This window comes from Thalassophryne amazonica, chromosome 7, assembly GCF_902500255.1.
Source record: "Thalassophryne amazonica chromosome 7, fThaAma1.1, whole genome shotgun sequence".
NCBI classification, from domain to species: Eukaryota; Metazoa; Chordata; class Actinopteri; order Batrachoidiformes; family Batrachoididae; genus Thalassophryne; species Thalassophryne amazonica.
In genome coordinates, this window is record NC_047109.1 from 98993054 (window position 1) to 99012314 (window position 19261).

Genomic DNA, 19261 nt, shown 5'->3' on the forward strand with positions numbered 1-19261 from the left:
AAATCACCCACTATAATTATCTTATCTGAAGTAAGCACTAAGTCAGACAAAAGGTCTGAAAATTCACAGAGAAACTCACAGTAACGACCAGGTGGACGATAGATAACAAATAAAACTGGTTTTTGGGACTTCCAATTTGGATGGACAAGACTAAGAGTCAAGCTTTCAAATGAATTAAAGCTCTGTCTGGGTTTTGGATTAATTAATAAGCTGGAATGGAAGATTGCTGCTAATCCTCCGCCTCGGCCCGTGCTACGAGCATTCTGGCAGTTAGTGTGACTCGGAGGTGTTGACTCATTTAAACTAACATAATTATCCTGCTGTAACCAGGTTTCTGTAAGGCAGAATAAATCAATATGTTGATCAATTATTATATAATTTACTAACAGGGACTTAGAAGAGTCCCTCTCTTCTCTTCTTCTAAATAATCAGACAGCCACCGGATTTTTATGTGCATGTAAATGGAACCACTACTCTAATTAATTAACCAAAACCCACTGTTAGTCATCTCTTGAGTGGCCGAACAGCTGATCATGGCTATTAAGGTGTATAAAGGCTCCTCTCCTGTGGAACCAGCTCCCAATTCAGATCAGGGAGACAGACACCCTCTCTACTTTTAAGATTAGGCTTAAAACTTTCCTTTTTGCTAAAGCTTATAGTTAGGGCTGGATCAGGTGACCCTGAACCATCCCTTAGTTATGCTGCTATAGACGTAGACTGCTGGGGGGTTCCCATGATGCACTGTTTCTTTCTCTTTTTGCTCTGTATGCACCACTCTGCATTTAATCATTAGTGATCGATCTCTGCTCCCCTCCACAGCATGTCTTTTTCCTGGTTCTCTCCCTCAGCCCCAACCAGTCCCAGCAGAAGACTGCCCCTCCCTGAGCCTGGTTCTGCTGGAGGTTTCTTCCTGTTAAAAGGGAGTTTTTCCTTCCCACTGTAGCCAAGTGCTTGCTCACAGGGGGTCGTTTTGACCGTTGGGGTTTTACATAATTATTGTATGGCCTTGCCTTACAATATAAAGCGCCTTGGGGCAACTGTTTGTTGTGATTTGGCGCTATATAAAAAAAAATTGATTGATTGATTGATATAAAGAGAGAAATACATAATATAGTGGAGCAGATAACTGTAAAAATTGTTCATTTCTGGAAACAGCACCAAAATTGGCACACATAATCCTTAGACATTAGTCTTTTGAAAAAGCTGAGTATCCACTTGACTTTTCAATAGTCAAGGTAGGCGTCAATTGAAGAATTGCACAGGGGTCAAAAAAAAAAAAAAAAAATGTTCCAATCATATTGAAAGCTATACCAGATTATGTGTGATCACAAAGATTCCAGAAAGGTATAGTTTGGACTATCTATGATTGAATGTTATAGAGCTATGCGGTAAAAACAATAGAATGGTGACAAAGGCCAATTTCAGTTTGTACAGGGGTCGAAAGTTAAAGCTGCTCCAATTTTGGTAAAAAAGTGGTGCAAATTATTGGTTGAACTAATAGGATTAATAAATGGAATAGTTTTGACTGTGTTAAATGCTTGGTCTGCAACGTAAAGGTCAAACAATGTTGACGTCCATTGGATTCTATGGCATGTGATATATGCCACCCCGTAACATGATAACTAAGCATGGCACATGGTGCAAACTGTTCCTTTTTGAAACCCCATTAACTTAACCAATAATTTGCATCACGTTTTACAATATTTGGAGAAACTTTCACTTCTGACTCTTGTACAAACTAAAGCTGACCTTTGTTACCATTCTTGCTGGTTTCCCCCATAACATTCAGTCACAGATAGTCCAAACTATACCTTTTTGGAATATTTATGTTCAAACAGATAATGTGGTATAGCTTTCAATATGATTGGAACATTTTCAAGTTTTGACCAATGTCTAATTCTTCAGCTGACTCTTACCTGGCCTCCTATTAAAAATTCAAGTGGATACTCAGTTTTTTTCAAAAGAGTAATGTTTAAGGAGTATTTGTGCCAACTTTGGTGCTTGTATCACCATTTGAAGGATTCCTCTATAAATATTCTGTTATCTGCTGCACTAATATGCTGAACACGGAGTTCTGAAGACCCAGATTTGGAACTGCTGCTTCAGAAATCTTAATTAAAGAAAGAAAGCGAGATGGAAAGATCTAAGGATGGTGAAAAGGAGCAGAACAAACAAGACACTGGGGAATGTGAAGCAGAAAAGAGCAACTGATCAATATAGGAAGAGAAGGTGATTGAGATGAGTGGAGACATGGTAGAAGGTGCTATTCGTTCTCCAGAAATTATATCTACTCACCCCACTTCAGAAAGTACAGACACAAAAACATAAATGCAGAGCAAATGACACATACACTTTGATTCTGAAACCACACTGTATGGCATCAACTGAAACACGAGCCTCTGCTAATCCAATCAAACCTATAACTCACAACTGAAGCACCAAACTGTCCCTGAAGGCATCTCACTGGCTAAAAGCATGCATGCATCTATTAAGTATGAGAACTCTGAGTAAAGTAGTGTTTCTTACAACAAAGTATTGGCAGTACTGCAGGTCAAACAGGGTTTTTTACAACCTGTTTCCATATAAAACCCAGAACTTTTTAGATTGGCAGTCATGTTGAGATTAGAATGAAGGGCTCTCACTACACAATGTTTATGGCCTGTTTTAACTGCGATGTTATGAGCAAAAAATCCGTATTAATGAAATGGCTAATCCATAACCTTTTTGAAGAATTTATTTAAAAAAACCCATCAGTTCTTAATTGATGAGGTGATTGAAACAAGTGGAAACATACCCTGTTTGGCAAAAAAGTCTGAAGGATTTGCAAAGTGACTGCTTTCAAAAATAATTCAATGAATAGTTATTCATCAATCAATAAAGCACAAACTGTGTAAATACAAAAAATCAATTAAAGCAATCAATTAAAGTTGGTTAAATTTCAGGTGTACAAATAATCAGTAGTGTTATATAAAAACAAATATGGGGGTGGTGGCCAGGTGGAACACTTAGTGTGCTTGGTTTCTGTGAGCAACATTCCTGGTTCAAACCCCACCCCTGCCACATTTCTGTATGTAATGTGTTGTTTTGTCAGGAAGGGCGTCTTGTGCCAATTCAACATGCAGGTCTACCTTGGATCTGTTGGATCTCAGGGTCACACTCGGTGACCCCGAGTGTGAAAAAAACCAAGAGATCAGCTAAAGGGACTTAATTTTGATATACGTTATAGAAAAACAAATACTGCTTCAAAAAGGCACAGTGTTTATAACTGCAACTGCTGGGAATAAATGTAATCTCTAGAACAGCTTTTCTCCTAGAGGGGTCCACGGATCACTGGTGGTCTGTCAGGGACCCCTAGTGGCTCATGGGGCTATTGGTAAAATATCACTTTAAATTAATATCATATTCTAACAAAGTGTTTCTCAAACTGGCTAAAATGATTCTAAAGACAGTAATATGCTGTTACTGTTGGAGTGGTAATCAGACCTATGGTTTTTGTATATTTGGGGAGTTCAGTGGTCCGTGAGATTTTATTTTACTGGTTGAGTGGTCCTTGGTCCAAAATAATTTGAGAAACACTACTGGAGAACAAGTGCATCAACATACTTAAAACTTGAAGCCGAGGCTTTGGGGTTACCTTTGCAGGAATGCGTGCTGTTAACAAGTAGGTTCGATAAGCAGTGAGGGCCTGAGAAAGAAAGACAGGAAGGGGGAACAGAGACAATAATAAGTATTTAACAATAATCATCATCATCATCATTTCAATTATACAGCACTTCAAAATGTTGCACAGCATCAAATATATCAAAGTACTTAGACAACACAATTAAAATTTTCAGTTTAGCAAATACCTTTTTTTACAAATGAAAAAAAGACATTCACAAATACACATTTATTTGTAAAAACCAACACACACGTTACAGCAACTTGTGTGTTGGTTTTTACATAGTAGTGCTATGTGACTAAAAATATTAATCCAGGTTTTGAGTATATTTCTTATTGTTACATGGGAAACAAGGTACCAGTAGATTCAGTAGATTCTCACAAATCCAACAAGACTAAGCATTCATGATATGCACACTCTTAAGGCTATGAAATTATGCTATTAGTACAACCCCTGGCAAAAATTATGGAATCACCGGCCTTGGAGGATGTTCATTCAGTTGAACATCATCACATCTGCTCATTAGTCTGCATCTAAAAAGGAGTGATCACACCTTGGAGAGCTGTTGCACCAAGTGGACTGACATGAATCATGGCTCCAACGCGAGAGATGTCAATTGAAACAAAGAAGAGGATTATCAAACTCTTAAAAGAGGGTAAATCATCACGCAATGTTGCAAAAGATGTTGGTTGTTCACAGTCAGCTGTGTCTAAACTCTGGACCAAATACAAACAACATGGGAAGGTTGTTAAAGGCAAACATACTGGTAGACCAAGGAAGACATCAAAGCGTCAAGACAGAAACTTAAAGCAATATGTCTCAAAATATGAAAATGCACAACAAAACAAATGAGGAATGAATGAGAGGAAACTGGAATCAACGTCTGTGACCGAACTGTACGAAACCGCCTAAAGGAAATGGGATTTACATACAGAAAAGCTAAACGAAAGCCATCATTAACACTTAAACAGAAAAAAACAAGGTTACAATGGGCTAAAGAAAAGCAATCGTGGACTGTGGATGAAAGTCATATTCAGTGATGAATCTCGGATCTGCATTGGGAAAGGTGATGATGCTGGAACTTTTGTTTGGTGCCGTTCCAATGAGATTTATAAAGATGACTGCCTGAAGAGAACATGTAAATTTTCACAGTCATTGATGATATGGGGCTGCATGTCAGGTAAAGGCACTGGGGAGATGGCTGTCATTACATCATCAATAAATGCACAAGTTTATGTTGATATTTTGGACAATTGAAAGGATGTTTGGGGATGATGAAATCATTTTTCAAGATGATAATGCATCTCGCCATAAAGCAAAAACTGTGAAAACATTCCTTGCAAAAAGACACATAGGGTCACTGTCATGACATAGGGTCAATGTTAACCAGCAGATGTGATTTGATGCAGGTGTTAGTTTTGGGGATGAAAATTTACAGGGTGATTCCATAATTTATTCCTCAGAATTGAGTGAGTCCATATTTTTTTCCTCTGCTTGGTCTAAAAAAGTAACCGTTACTGACTGCCACAAACTTTTTTTCTTGATTTCTTATAGTGTTTCTTAAAGCCAGAAAGTTGCCATTTGAAATGACTTTAGTTTTGTGTCATGTCTGTGATCTGCTTTTTTTCTACAAAATTAAACAACTGAATGAACATCCTCCGAGGCCGGTGATTCCATAATTTTTGCCAGGGGTTGTAAAAAAAAAAAAAGTAGAAAAGGGTGTTAATAATAGTAGTGTGGCATTCAGTCAGTGAGTTCATCAATTTTGTGGAACTAACAGGTGTAAATCTGGTGTCCCCTATTTAAGGATGAAGCCAGCACCTGTTGAACATGCTTTTCTCTTTGAAATCCTGAGGAAAATGGGACGTTCAAGTTCAAGTTGTAGTTTGATTAAAAAGTTGATTGGAGAGGGAAAAACCTATAGGCAGGTGCAAAAAATTATAGGCTGTTCATCTACAATCATCTCCAACGCTTTAAAATGGAAAAAAAAAAAAAAAAAAACAGACGCGTGGAAGAAAATGGAAAACCAACCATCAAAATGGATAGAAGAATAAGCAGAATGGCAAAGGCTCACCCATTGATCAGCTCCAGGATGATCAAAGACAGTCTGGAGTTACCTGTAAGTGCTGTGACAGTTAGAAGACGCCTGTGTGAAGCTAATTTATTTGCAAGAATCCCCCGTAAAGTCCCTCTGTTAAATAAAAGACGTGCAGAAGAGGTTACAGTTTGCCAAAGAACACATCAACTGGCCTAAAGAGAAATGGAGGAATATTTTGTGGACTGATGAGTAAAATTGTTCTTTTTGGGTCCAAGGGCCGCAGACAGTTTGTGAGACAACCCCCAAACTCTGAATTCAAGCCACAGTTCACAGTGAAGACAGTGAAGCATGGTGGTGCAAACATCATGATATGGGCATGTTTCTCCTACTACAACCCGGGGTCTGAAATTTACATCTTAGGTGCATGTCCACTGTGAGAGACATTCTAAAAAAAAAAAAAAAAAAATCCGGAAATCACAATGTATGATTTGTTAATTTATTTGTATGTTACTGCTGCAAATAAGTATTTGAACACCTGTGAGAATCAATGTTAATATTTGGTACAGTAGCCTTTGTTTGCAATTACAGAGGTCAAATGTTTCCTGTAGTTCTTGTTCAAGTTTTCACACACACTGCAGCAGGGATTTTGGTCCACTCCTCCATACAGATCTTCTCTAGATCTTTCAGGTTTGGAGTTTCAGCTCCCTCCAAAGATTTTCTATTGAGTTCAGGTCTGCAGACTGGCTAAGCCACTCCAGGACCTTGAAATGCTTCTTACGGAGCCCCTCCTTAGTTGCCCTGGCTGTGTGTTTGGGGTCACTGTCATGCTGGAAGACCCAGCCATGACCCATCTTCAATGCTCTTACTGAGGGAAGGAGGATGTTTGCCAAAATACATATACATGACCCCATCCATCCTCCCTTCAATACAGTGCAGTCGTCCTGTCCCCTTTGCAGAAGAGCACCCCCAGAGTATGATGTTTCCACCCCCATGCTTCACGGTTGGGATGGTTTTCTTGGGGTTGTTCTCATCCTCTAAACATGGTAAGTGGAGTTGATTCCAAAAAGCTCTATTGTGGTCTCATCTGACCACATGACCGTTTCCCATGCCTCCTCTGGATCATCCACATGGTCACTGGTGAACTTCAAATGGGCCTGGACATGTGCTGGCTTGAGCAGGGGTACCTTGCTGCCTTGCAGGATTTTAAACCATGACAGCATCATGTGTTACTAATGTAATCTTTGTGACTGTGGTCCCAGCTCTCTTCAGGTCATTGACCAGGTCCTCTTGTGTAGTTCTGAGCTTTCTCAGAATCTACACTGGCAAACTTGACCAAACTTTTGTTTGCAAACATTACCAAACACCGCATTTGCTTATGTTTGGCTTGGGCGTCCATACTATGAAACAGTACCAAACATTACCAAACAAATGTTTGGTAATGTTTTCCAATGTTTTGTACTTTCCCTCTAAAAATTATCAGAAACAATGGCAAAATTCAAGAGAGAAGTCATCAGGGTATCTGCAGCGGTAATATGTGTAATTACTGTGGAACGTCGCCACCGCCGCCAAAAACAACACAAGCCTCGTTTGTGGTGCAGATCCTGGATTAAGAAAAGACAAGTATGGGGCCTACAACTGCCTTCTTAAAGAAATACAGTCCTCAGACAAACCAAGTTATAAGAACTTTCTGAGGATGGATGAGGAGGAGGCAGCTTTCGAGGAACTCCTTCAGAAGGTGGAGCCACTGATACAAAAGAAGACACACTTGATTATGGTGTTGTATAGGCATGAATGTTTCTCATATTCCTCAAATTTTGTATCTCTTCAAATCCCCACACTCTTTCCTTCTTGGAGGCTGCCATTTTGTCCAACTAGTAATTCACATGATCACCAGCTCTTCTCTGATTGGCTGTTTGTTGGCAAACTTCACCAAACATGTTTTCAAGAATGAACATGTCCAAACTTTTGCAAACTAGTTTGGTGGTGTTTAGCAATACGTCTACACTACCAAACTCGGGCAAACGTTTCATGGCAAATACCACCAAACATGAAGTTTGGTGGTGTTTGCAAACAAACGTTTGCAAGTGTAGACTAGGCTTAATGCTGCAGAATTTGATGGATTATGAGTCTGGAAATATGTTCTTACTTCAGTTACTAACAACAACAATAGTTAAGTAACATGCTGTTGCAGACGTGTTGCAGATAAAATGTCTGAGCTCCACCAGAGGTCAGATTTGTCTGCTGAGCAAACTTGTCACCATCTGACAACTGCTTAACAGAACACATGCTGAGGTCTGCTGTGTCCAGAGTCACAGAGGCATAGCTGGAAAGCAGAAACATTCCTATAGACAAGCAGCTGTAAAGGTCACTTTGCTGGTTCACCACAGAATGCCGTATTGTTACAGGGACGACTCGCACAACTCGTGATCTTGAATGTGTTAATCCTGACAAAGGCATCATTTTTAGGACCGGTCCACTGCTGCGTAACGCGAAGAAGTCACCACATTAAGCAATGGCTGTTTGATTGCAAAGTACATTTATTACACCGGATATTCATAATGCACCAAAAAGAAACCATTATGAATAAACAGCAAAAGTAAATGGCAGCACCATGAAGAACAACAAAGTTCGTAACAAAGTGCTGATTAAAAGATCCACGTTTCAACAGTAATAAAGTTGCTCTTTAATCTGCATCGCCACACAGCATCGTATCCTGTCAGGAGATATTACAGCACGCCACACGCTGACCTTTAGATAAACGAGGAATAATGCTGACTAAGAAACATGCCACGATCACAGCTGAACTCTGACCAAACATCACCCCTTCAATTCCTTTTACTTTACACTGATGACAAAAATTAAATCAAACACCTGGGTGTTTTTAAGAAATGTTCCAAACAGATGGTAAGAAAGCAGAAATAAAAGATGAGGATAAGGGAGGAAAAGTTGCAAACCTGATGGCAAAAAGAGGGGAAAGAAGCTCACCAGATGTGTAAAGAAGGAGCCACGCCATCATGTGCTTGCAGATGAAACATGACACAGCGCAGCATGTTAACGAGTCCCAAAAAACAATGACATCAAGGGCAGGGAGGAAAAGAAAGCAGGAAGGAGGTACGTAAAGGAAACAAGGACTGTGTATAAACTGGCACTATCTTTTAGAAAGATGGAAAAACAGAGGCAGAGGGGTGAGAGACATCGGAGTATGAAGGAGACTATAAACCTTCTGAAATAGAGCTCGATGGGCAGGACGTGCATGGTCTGATGAGAAGACGACAGGCAGGCCTGTGACCTCTGTGACCTTTCCTAAAAGTCTCCATGGACTATGATGTTTGCAGATGACATTGTGATCTATAGTGAGAGTAGAGCGCAGGTTGAGTCTAGCCTGGAGATGTGGAGATATGCTATGGAGAGAAGGAGAATGAAAGTCAGTAGGAGCAAGACTGAGTACATGTGTGAATGAGAGGGAGCCCAGTGGAATTACAAGGATTATACAATCAGTAGAGGTGGTGAAAGTAGATGAGTTTAACTACTTGGGGTCAACTGTTCAAAGAAATGGAAACTGTGGTAGAGAGGTGACGAAGAGAGTGCAGGCAGGGTGGAGAAAGGTGGCAGGAGTGATTTGTGACCGAAGAATATCAGCAAGAGTGAAGGGAAAAGTTTACAAGACAGTAGTGAGACCAGCTATGTTGTACGGCTTAAAGACAGTTGCACGAACAAAAAGACAGGTGGCAGAGCTGAGGATGTTGCAATTCTCTTTGGGAGTGACAGAATGAACATGCCTTTCTGTCATGCAAACTTGCATATAGGATTAAGAAGAAAAGCTTTTTTCTAATATGTACTCAATCATATATGTAACAATCATTACCATAAGTACTATTACCCTGTGACAGACTAGCATCCTGTCCAAGGTGTACCCCCCCCAACGATGACTGCTGGATTAAGCTCCACCCCTGTGACCCTTAATTGGAGTAAGCGGGTATAGAAAATGGATGGATCAGTACTATTATTATGTGCAATAATATCTTTAAAATGCCTTCAAAACTAGACCTTTACTGGGTTGTGCTGTTTCCTCGCCCTTCTGGCAACGCACCAGTACAATCACTGTGAGCAGAAGAACACAAACAAGATGAGAAGGAATAAATGTTTATTTTATGTGGAAAACACTGTTTCATTACCAGTAAGAAAGTTCTATCACATGTGGCATCTGTCAGAAGCAGATGGTGTGCGTATTTGAACCAAAACCCCCCCCCCAAAAAACGTAAATTTGTTTTTATAACATTACACTGTGCTTGCTCTGGCTCTTATAGGTGCATCGGCACCATGCTACGAAATGGAGACTGACGCACATTGTTGGTGATCTGTGTGAATAAAATAGACTTGTTGCTTATTTAAACCAAAGCAGAGTGTTAATGTCGGACCGCCGTAAGTAGCATTTATCACTTGTCTGGACAGACAACTGATACAAAGCATCCACTTTCCCCCAGAGAGTTTCCTGTTGCATCACACAAGTGGACAACAGTTAATGTCGAATCGTGACTCCCTGTCACTCTACTTTAAATTCCCTGTTGCCATTCCCTCATCTCCACCTGCTTCTTCTCATCTTGTCTCAAAGTGTGTTGCTGTCCAAATACTTATGGACCCAATTCTAATAGCACGATGGCATCTAATTTGAAAACTCCTATACTTTATTTTCTCTTTCAACAGTAAAAGATATTTTCTGTTTTGTCTAATTACTAAGTAATTTATTCATGAATTCATCACTGCAGCAATCAGTGAAGCTGCTGGATTCTTTAAAAATACTCAAGCACCACATGCTGTAATTACCCCTGCGAGGGATGATTCACCTCCATTTGTGTTTTTATGTGTTTGTTAGTGAGTTCGCTGAAAAAGTAATGAACTCATTTTTATGAAACATTGAGAAAATACTGATATTATAGGAAACAGTAAAAGATGGTGTTGATCTGGATCCAGGAATTAATGGTCACTTTCTTTAAAGCTGTACAACCTTTCAAATTTCACAAAACTGACAAAATTTCTATTCTACCAAAATCAAAGCATTATAATGTAGGTTTATTTTTGTAACATGTTGCAAAATTACAGCTCATTTTAATGAAGAGAACATATTGACCTGGGGGGAATTGCATGGCGACTATTCCTTCTAATGCCATCGTGCAGATGGACTGCAAGAGGAAGCGCGTGTGTGCATGTGTGAGGTTTTGAGATTACCTGTCACTTGACCCACTTGCATGATGGGAGTTCCCAGGGTGTGCACACCAACATTCATACAGCACAGCTGTGTAGCTATAAATGATCGTTCTCCACCCTTCCCTATTGGCCAGTTGGATATCTGCGCCACATTTCACCAGCTCCAGGTTCCCGTCAATGATGGACTGATGGAGCGCCGTCTGTTCTTCTATGCCGAAGGAGTTGACGTTGAATTTGCAGTTTGTCATGTTCTGCAGCAACGAGTGCAGCTCCTTGGTGTTGCCTTTCTTCGCTGCTTCTTGGAAAATCCTCTGTGTGTGGAACAAGTCGACATGTCCATGTGGCTCATGACCGCAGCTCGGCTGCGCCTTAAAGCTGAAACAATCATTTTGATCACGGTGTAGCATCCACAATAAGCACGATATCACACATCCATTGTCAGTCCACCTCATATGTCAGAGGATGCATCTGTGATATCATGTTAACATGGCTGTTAGTCCCCATTCAGACGGCCACAATGCGCGTCACTGTGACACACGGTGCATTTGGTGGGAGCGCCCAATGTTCATATCCAGTGCACATAATGATTGTGTGCCACAGACTTTGCACTTTAAAAATATTTTCTTTGCATGCCCTCAACAGGACGCACCAGGGGGGGCAGCTCATCAGGGGCGCAATCGGGACATGCAAGCAAGATTTGGCATGCCTGATCGATTTCGAGGTAGTCTGGAACACGATCAAAATGCTCCGAATGCAGAACAACTGCCCTTCGAATATTCCCCAGTTCAAATGCAGCATGACAGTGGTGTGCACGTTCTCTACATTCGTGCTGGCCGTGCAATTTTGGTGGATTTTCTTAAGTACCAAATGAATGCTGTATGAGAAATTCAAATGCAGCTTGATATGTATGAATGTCGTTCAAATCCTCATTCGTACAGCATTCGTGTTCTAGTGTGATGGGGAGGACGGTCGAGACATTCAGCCAGGATTCGATGTGCTTGAACAATTCATACAACCGCTCAAACACTGTTCGAATTGCGTATGAATTGCTATACGAATGTTGTACCACATTCGTACGGCGCTCACAATGCAGTACGACTGCAACTCGACTGCTGTTCAAATGTTTTCCAACACAAGCGCAACTCGAATGTAGAGTGCATGTGTTCTGGCCGGATGAATGTGCCAACTGCTGTAAGAATGCTGTATGAGGCGTTCAAGTGCAGCTCGAATTTGCACGAGTGTCGTTCTAATCCTCATTCGTACAGCATTCGGGTTCATTCATGCTCTAGTGCGATGGGGGTATCAACAGCATTATCTGCTTACCGGATCAATGACTGTGGATGGACAAATGACAGATGTTAGCAATGCAAACACGAAGATCAGATCTTTACTGACTGTCATGTGTTCCTATAACATGGATTTTTTTTTAATGAGATAATGACTTTAGAACCAGAGCAGTAGCAAAATTCTACATCTCTGCTGTGTGTGAACACACAGGTGAACTCTGCTGGTTGCATCTCTCAAGGTGTGCATTTATGAATACTGTGTGCTTTTCAATCTTAGTTAAATGTGTTTGATGTGGGATTTTTTATTTTCCTCCTGAAAGTCTGTCCTCAAGGTTACATAATGATTATGGATAAAAATTGCTATTAATCTGACGTGCATTTTTCTGATGCACTTTGGCTAAGTTTACTTTTATCAGCGCCCGCACAAGTTAAAGACTTCGAATAAATGATTTATAAATTGGTACACAATTTTTTTTAAAAGACAGCACTGGAGTGAGACATTTCAGCTGTGCATCATTTTTATTTACACTTGCAAAAGATCACAACAGGACATCTTGCAAAAGCATCAAATTAATTTTGAAAGATATGCACTTAAGGAGGTTGAAAGCACGGTACGATATGTGCAATGTTACATCTAAGTAGATAAAAACAATAAAGTAGCACATTTTTGTGATTTTTTTTTTTTCCCCATTTCCTCCTCCTGTCAGTGCATGACCGCCCCCTTTAGTTTCAGTGCCACCATCTGTCCTTTGGAGTGGACAAAGTCATAATACCCATCCACAACTCTCAGTTACTGCCCTACTACCCCGTTCTGACTGTTTTCTGCTTGAAACGGTTGTCAGGACTTGAGCCACCACCCTCAGCCAATCGTTTCATCGTGACCACTGTCCCACCCTCATTTTCACTCTGCCAATCGGAAATCAGTGTCTCCAGATGGCAGCAGCAACGATGCACGTCTCCAACACCACAGAGAACATCTGATGTTGTACTCCGGATATTTCTCTTGCCGTTATGTCGACGCTTTTGTCTTTAAACTTTCAAATGTAGTTCACTGTATTTACATTATTTCCAGAATTGCAGGACCCACAGTGACAATAAATGTCTCTGCTGGCATTAAGAGATAATATGACCATTACAATGACATGCTGCTCCATCAGCCTGTGAGCGCAGATGGTTAACTGCAGGACTGGGACAGTACAATTAACTCCTGACATAACACACATCACCATACCTGGGTGCCAATTCAATACATACCATGATTCTTGAGAAATGTGATTCTACAAGTGTTGCAGCTTGATACATGGTAAATGGACTGCATTTATATAGCGCTTTTTCATCTGTATCAGAAGCTGAAATCGCTTTAAATTATGTCTCGCATTCACCCATTCACACAGACACACTCACACACCGATGGCAGGGTGCTGCCATACAAGGTGCTCACTACACAACGGGAGCATCTTTGGGATTAAGGACCTTGCCCAAGGGCCCTGAGTGATTTTTCAGTCAAGGCGGAGTTTGAACTGAGGATGCTCTGGTTTCAAGCCCAACGCTTAACTATTAGACCATCACCTTGATACTACTTATTTTATATACTCATGTATTCCAATAAAGACTCACAGTGGGAGCTGGATCCTATCCCAGCAGTCATTGGGCATGAGATGGGGTACACCCTAGATAGGATGCCAGGCCATCTTAGGGCCACATACAGACAAACATTCATTCACACCTATGGACAATTTAAACCTTCATATTCACCAAACCTGCATATCTTTGGAAGTGGGAGGAAGCCAAAGCAGTCTGAGGAAACCTGCACGAAGACAGGGAGAACCAGGATCTTGATGTGAGGCAACAGTGCTAACCACTGAGCCACATTAATAATGATAATAATAACAATAATGATGCATACATACAAACAATGAAATTTGTCCTCTGTTTTTAACTTATCCTAATTATAGTTAGACACAATCCAACCACTAGGAGCAGTGGGCAGCTACAGCCCGGCACCCAGGGACCAACTCAAGATGTTTAGACGCTGCCTTGGTCAGGGGCAGAGAAAGAAGCAGATCCTAAATAAGCATGTTTCTGATCGATTGTTGGAGGAAACTCGCACAGATACAGAGAGAACATGCAAACTTCACACAGAAAGGGCGGGAAGTGATTCTACGACCTTGTCGCTGTGAGGCATCAGTGTTAACCACTAAGCAACCATACCACCCATCTTGATATATTATAATTTTTGTATGCTTTTCCTAAAGTAGATATGGGGAAAAGTGGAATAAAACATTTCTACAGACTATATCATATATATGCTTGTGTGAGGTTTAGCTAAAAATTACTCTGCGTCATAAATCTTGCAAAAAATTTAAAGTTTATTCGGGCTGGCAATGTCTAATAGGGCAGCGCAGTCTCGTTTGAAACCCTGTGTGACATGGCAGGCGACATTGAAGGAAATTTGAAACTGCTGGCTAAGGCTAAGCGTAAATTTGGTAAGATTGTAATTCACGTCGGCAGTAATGACACCGGTTACGCCAATCAGAGGTCACTAAAATTAACATTAAATCGGTGTGTAACTTTGCAAAAACAATGTCGGACTCTGTAGTTTTCTCTGGGCCCCTCCCCAATCGGACCGGTAGTGACATGTTTAGCCGCATGTTCTCCTTGAATTGCTGGCTGTCTGAGTGGTGTCCTAAAAAATGAGGTGGGCTTCATAGATAATTGGCAAAGCTTCTGGGGAAAACCTGGTCTTGTTAGGAGAGACGGCATCCATCCCACTTTGGATGGAGCAGCTCTCATTTCTCGAAATCTGGCCAATTTTCTTAAATCCTCCAAACCGTGACTATCCAGGGTTGGGACCAGGAAGCAGAGTTGTAGTCTTACACACCTCTCTGCAGCTTCTCTCCCCCTGCCATCCCCTCATTACCCCATCCCCGTAGAGACGGTGCCTGCTCCCAGACCACCAATAACCAGCAAAAATCTATTTAAGCATAAAAATTCAAAAAGAAAAAATAATATAGCACCTTCAACTGCACCACAGACTAAAACAGTTAAATGTGGTCTATTAAACATTAGGTCTCTCTCTTCTAAGTCCCTGTTGGTAAATGATATAATAATTGATCAACATATTGATTTATTCTGCCTAACAGAAACCTGGTTACAGCAGGATGAATATGTTAGTTTAAATGAGTCAACACCCCCGAGTCACACTAACTGTCAGAATGCTCGTAGCACGGGCCGGGGCGGAGGATTAGCAGCAATCTTCCATTCCAGCTTATTAATTAATCAAAAACCCAGACAGAGCTTTAATTCATTTGAAAGCTTGTCTCTTAGTCTTGTCCATCCAAATTGGAAGTCCCAAAAACCAGTTTTATTTGTTATTATCTATCGTCCACCTGGTCGTTACTGTGAGTTTCTCTGTGAATTTTCAGACCTTTTGTCTGACTTAGTGCTTAGCTCAGATAAGATAATTATAGTGGGCGATTTTAACATCCACACAGATGCTGAGAATGACAGCCTCAACACTGCATTTAATCTATTATTAGACTCTATTGGCTTTGCTCAAAAAGTAAATGAGTCCACCCACCACTTTAATCATATCTTAGATCTTGTTCTGACTTATGGTATGGAAATAGAAGGCTTAACAGTATTCCCTGAAAACTCCCTTCTGTCTGACCATTTCTTAATAACATTTACATTTACTCTGATGGACTACCCAGCAGTGGGGAATAAGTTTCATTACACTAGAAGTCTTTCAGAAAGCGCTGTAACTAGGTTTAAGGATATGATTCCTTCTTTATGTTCTCTAATGCCATATACCAACACAGTGCAGAGTAGCTACCTAAACTCTGTAAGGGAGATAGAGTATCTCGTCAATAGTTTTACATCCTCATTGAAGACAACTTTGGATGCTGTAGCTCCTCTGAAAAAGAGAGCTTTAAATCAGAAGTGTCTGACTCCGTGGTATAACTCACAAACTCGTAGCTTAAAGCAGATAACCCGTAAGTTGGAGAGGAAATGGCGTCTCACTAATTTAGAAGATCTTCACTTAGCCTGGAAAAAGAGTCTGTTGCTCTATAAAAAAGCCCTCCGTAAAGCTAGGACATCTTTCTACTCATCACTAATTGAAGAAAATAAGAACAACCCCAGGTTTCTTTTCAGCACTGTAGCCAGGCTGACAAAGAGTCAGAGCTCTATTGAGCTGAGTATTCCATTAACTTTAACTAGTAATGACTTCATGACTTTCTTTGCTAACAAAATTTTAACTATTAGAGAAAAAATTACTCATAACCATCCCAAAGACATATCGTTATCTTTGGCTGCTTTCAGTGATGCCGGTATTTGGTTAGACTCTTTCTCTCCGATTGTTCTGTCTGAGTTATTTTCATTAGTTACTTCATCCAAACCATCAACATGTTTATTAGACCCCATTCCTACCAGGCTGCTCAAGGAAGCCCTACCATTATTTAATGCTTCGATCTTAAATATGATCAATCTATCTTTGTTAGTTGGCTATGTACCACAGGCTTTTAAGGTGGCAGTAATTAAACCATTACTTAAAAAGCCATCACTTGACCCAGCTATCTTAGCTAATTATAGGCCAATCTCCAACCTTCCTTTTCTCTCAAAAATTCTTGAAAGGGTAGTTGTAAAACAGCTAACTGATCATCTGCAGAGGAATGGTCTATTTGAAGAGTTTCAGTCAGGTTTTAGAATTCATCATAGTACAGAAACAGCATTAGTGAAGGTTACAAATGATCTTCTTATGGCCTCGGACAGTGGACTCATCTCTGTGCTTGTTCTGTTAGACCTCAGTGCTGCTTTTGATACTGTTGACCATAAAATTTTATTACAGAGATTGGAGCATGCCATGGGTATTAAAGGCACTGCGCTGCGGTGTAAATGGGGAATCTTCTTCACAGACTAAAGTTAATTATGGAGTTCCACAAGGTTCTGTGCTAGGACCAATTTTATTCACTTTATACATGCTTCCCTTAGGCAGTATTATTAGACGGTATTGCTTAAATTTTCATTGTTACGCAGATGATACCCAGCTTTATCTATCCATGAAGCCAGAGGACACACACCAATTAGCTAAACTGCAGGATTGTCTTACAGACATAAAGACATGGATGACCTCTAATTTCCTGCTTTTAAACTCAGATAAAACTGAAGTTATTGTACTTGACCCCACAAATCTTAGAAACATGGTGTCTAACCAGATCCTTACTCTGGATGGCATTACCCTGACCTCTAGTAATACTGTGAGAAATCTTGGAGTCATTTTTGATCAGGATATGTCATTCAAAGCGCATATTAAACAAATATGTAGGACTGCTTTTTTGCATTTACGCAATATCTCTAAAATCAGAAAGGTCTTGTCTCAGAGTGATGCTGAAAAACTAATTCATGCATTTATTTCCTCTAGGCTGGACTATTGTAATTCATTATTATCAGGTTGTCCTAAAAGTTCCCTAAAAAGCCTTCAGTTAATTCAAAATGCTGCAGCTAGAGTACTGACGGGGACTAGAAGGAGAGAGCATATCTCACCCATATTGGCCTCTCTTCATTGGCTTCCTGTTAATTCTAGAATAGAATTTAAAATTCTTCTTCTTACTTATAAGGTTTTGAATAATCAGGTCCCATCTTATCTTAGGGACCTCGTAGTACCATATCACCCCAATAGAGCGCTTCGCTCTCAGACTGCAGGCTTACTTGTAGTTCCTAGGGTTTGTAAGAGTAGAATGGGAGGCAGAGCCTTCAGCTTTCAGGCTCCTCTCCTGTGGAACCAGCTCCCAATTCAGATCAGGGAGACAGACACCCTCTCTACTTTTAAGATTAGGCTTAAAACTTTCCTTTTTGCTAAAGCTTATAGTTAGGGCTGGATCAGGTGACCCTGAACCATCCCTTAGTTTTGCTGCTATAGACGTAGACTGCTGGGGGGTTCCCATGATGCACTGTTTCTTTCTCTTTTTGCTCTGTATGCACCACTCTGCATTTAATCATTAGTGATCGATCTCTGCTCCCCTCCACAGCATGTCTTTTTCCTGGTTCTCTCCCTCAGCCCCAACCAGTCCCAGCAGAAGACTGCCCCTCCCTGAGCCTGGTTCTGCTGGAGGTTTCTTCCTGTTAAAAGGGAGTTTTTCCTTCCCACTGTAGCCAAGTGCTTGCTCACAGGGGGTCGTTTTGACCGTTGGGGTTTTACATAATTATTGTATGGCCTTGCCTTACAATATAAAGCGCCTTGGGGCAACTGTTTGTTGTGATTTGGCGCTATATAAAAAAATTGATTGATTGATTGATTGATTGATGGTGGAATTTGACCACATCCAATAACAGCCGCCACGAACATGGCACAAAATCCCCAGGCAGATTGTTGGAGTTTCAGCACAAACCATTCGGCTGGCTCAGTAAACCTAAAAGTTTAATAGCCGTCACATGGTCATGCCTGTTTAAGACGTGCCGGTTTAAAATGGTTTCCACTGAAACCGCCATCCTCCAAATGGTTTGTGCTGACACTCTCGCACTCTGGTTTCCAGTGGAGAAGGGAAGACGAGGTAAATGGGAGAGGTTGTGTCTGTGTTAGCCTACACAGCTAACCATACGTTCTCACGCCTGCACAGCCGCCTCAACACATTTGTGCTCTGGGTCATAAACAAACATGTCCACTTTCCACCGCATCATCACTTTTTCTTTGAATTTTCACTTTGTTTGCGTGTAATTTGCCTAAAAACTTAGAGAAAATGCCGTGTTTCTGTCCCTGGAAGTAGAGAAATTACGTCAAATGTCATATTTTACCCCTTTAGCGCCCCGCCCTCAAACGAGACTGCACTGCCTAATTAATTGGTATAAATCATGAGGTTTGCGTTATTGTAGATTTTTTTTTTCCTGCTCCAAGTAAAAATGAGAAACATTAGTGGTTTGTCCTCAGCAGTGCTGCCGAGTGTGGAGCCCAGAGACACAGCTTCATAGCTGCTCCAACTCGGCACATACAAGTCAAGACTTGGTTCTGTCCATAATTTCTGTTCACTCTGGCTCGTGCGCCTTTACGTAAATAATCAGCAATACTCAGGCTGA

General features: G+C 40.8%; 1 protein-coding gene across 2 annotated transcripts in view; it reads right to left on the reverse strand.

Annotated features, from left to right (window-relative positions):
- Window positions 1–19261, reverse strand: part of LOC117514664 (F-actin-uncapping protein LRRC16A-like) — a 203485-nt gene that overhangs the window by 98796 nt on the left and 85428 nt on the right. For both annotated transcript variants that reach the window (XM_034175232.1, XM_034175233.1), the window contains exon 4: window positions 3635–3685. In XM_034175232.1, coding sequence (XP_034031123.1) covers window positions 3635–3685 — 51 coding nt within the window. The remainder of the gene's footprint in view (window positions 1–3634; window positions 3686–19261) is intronic.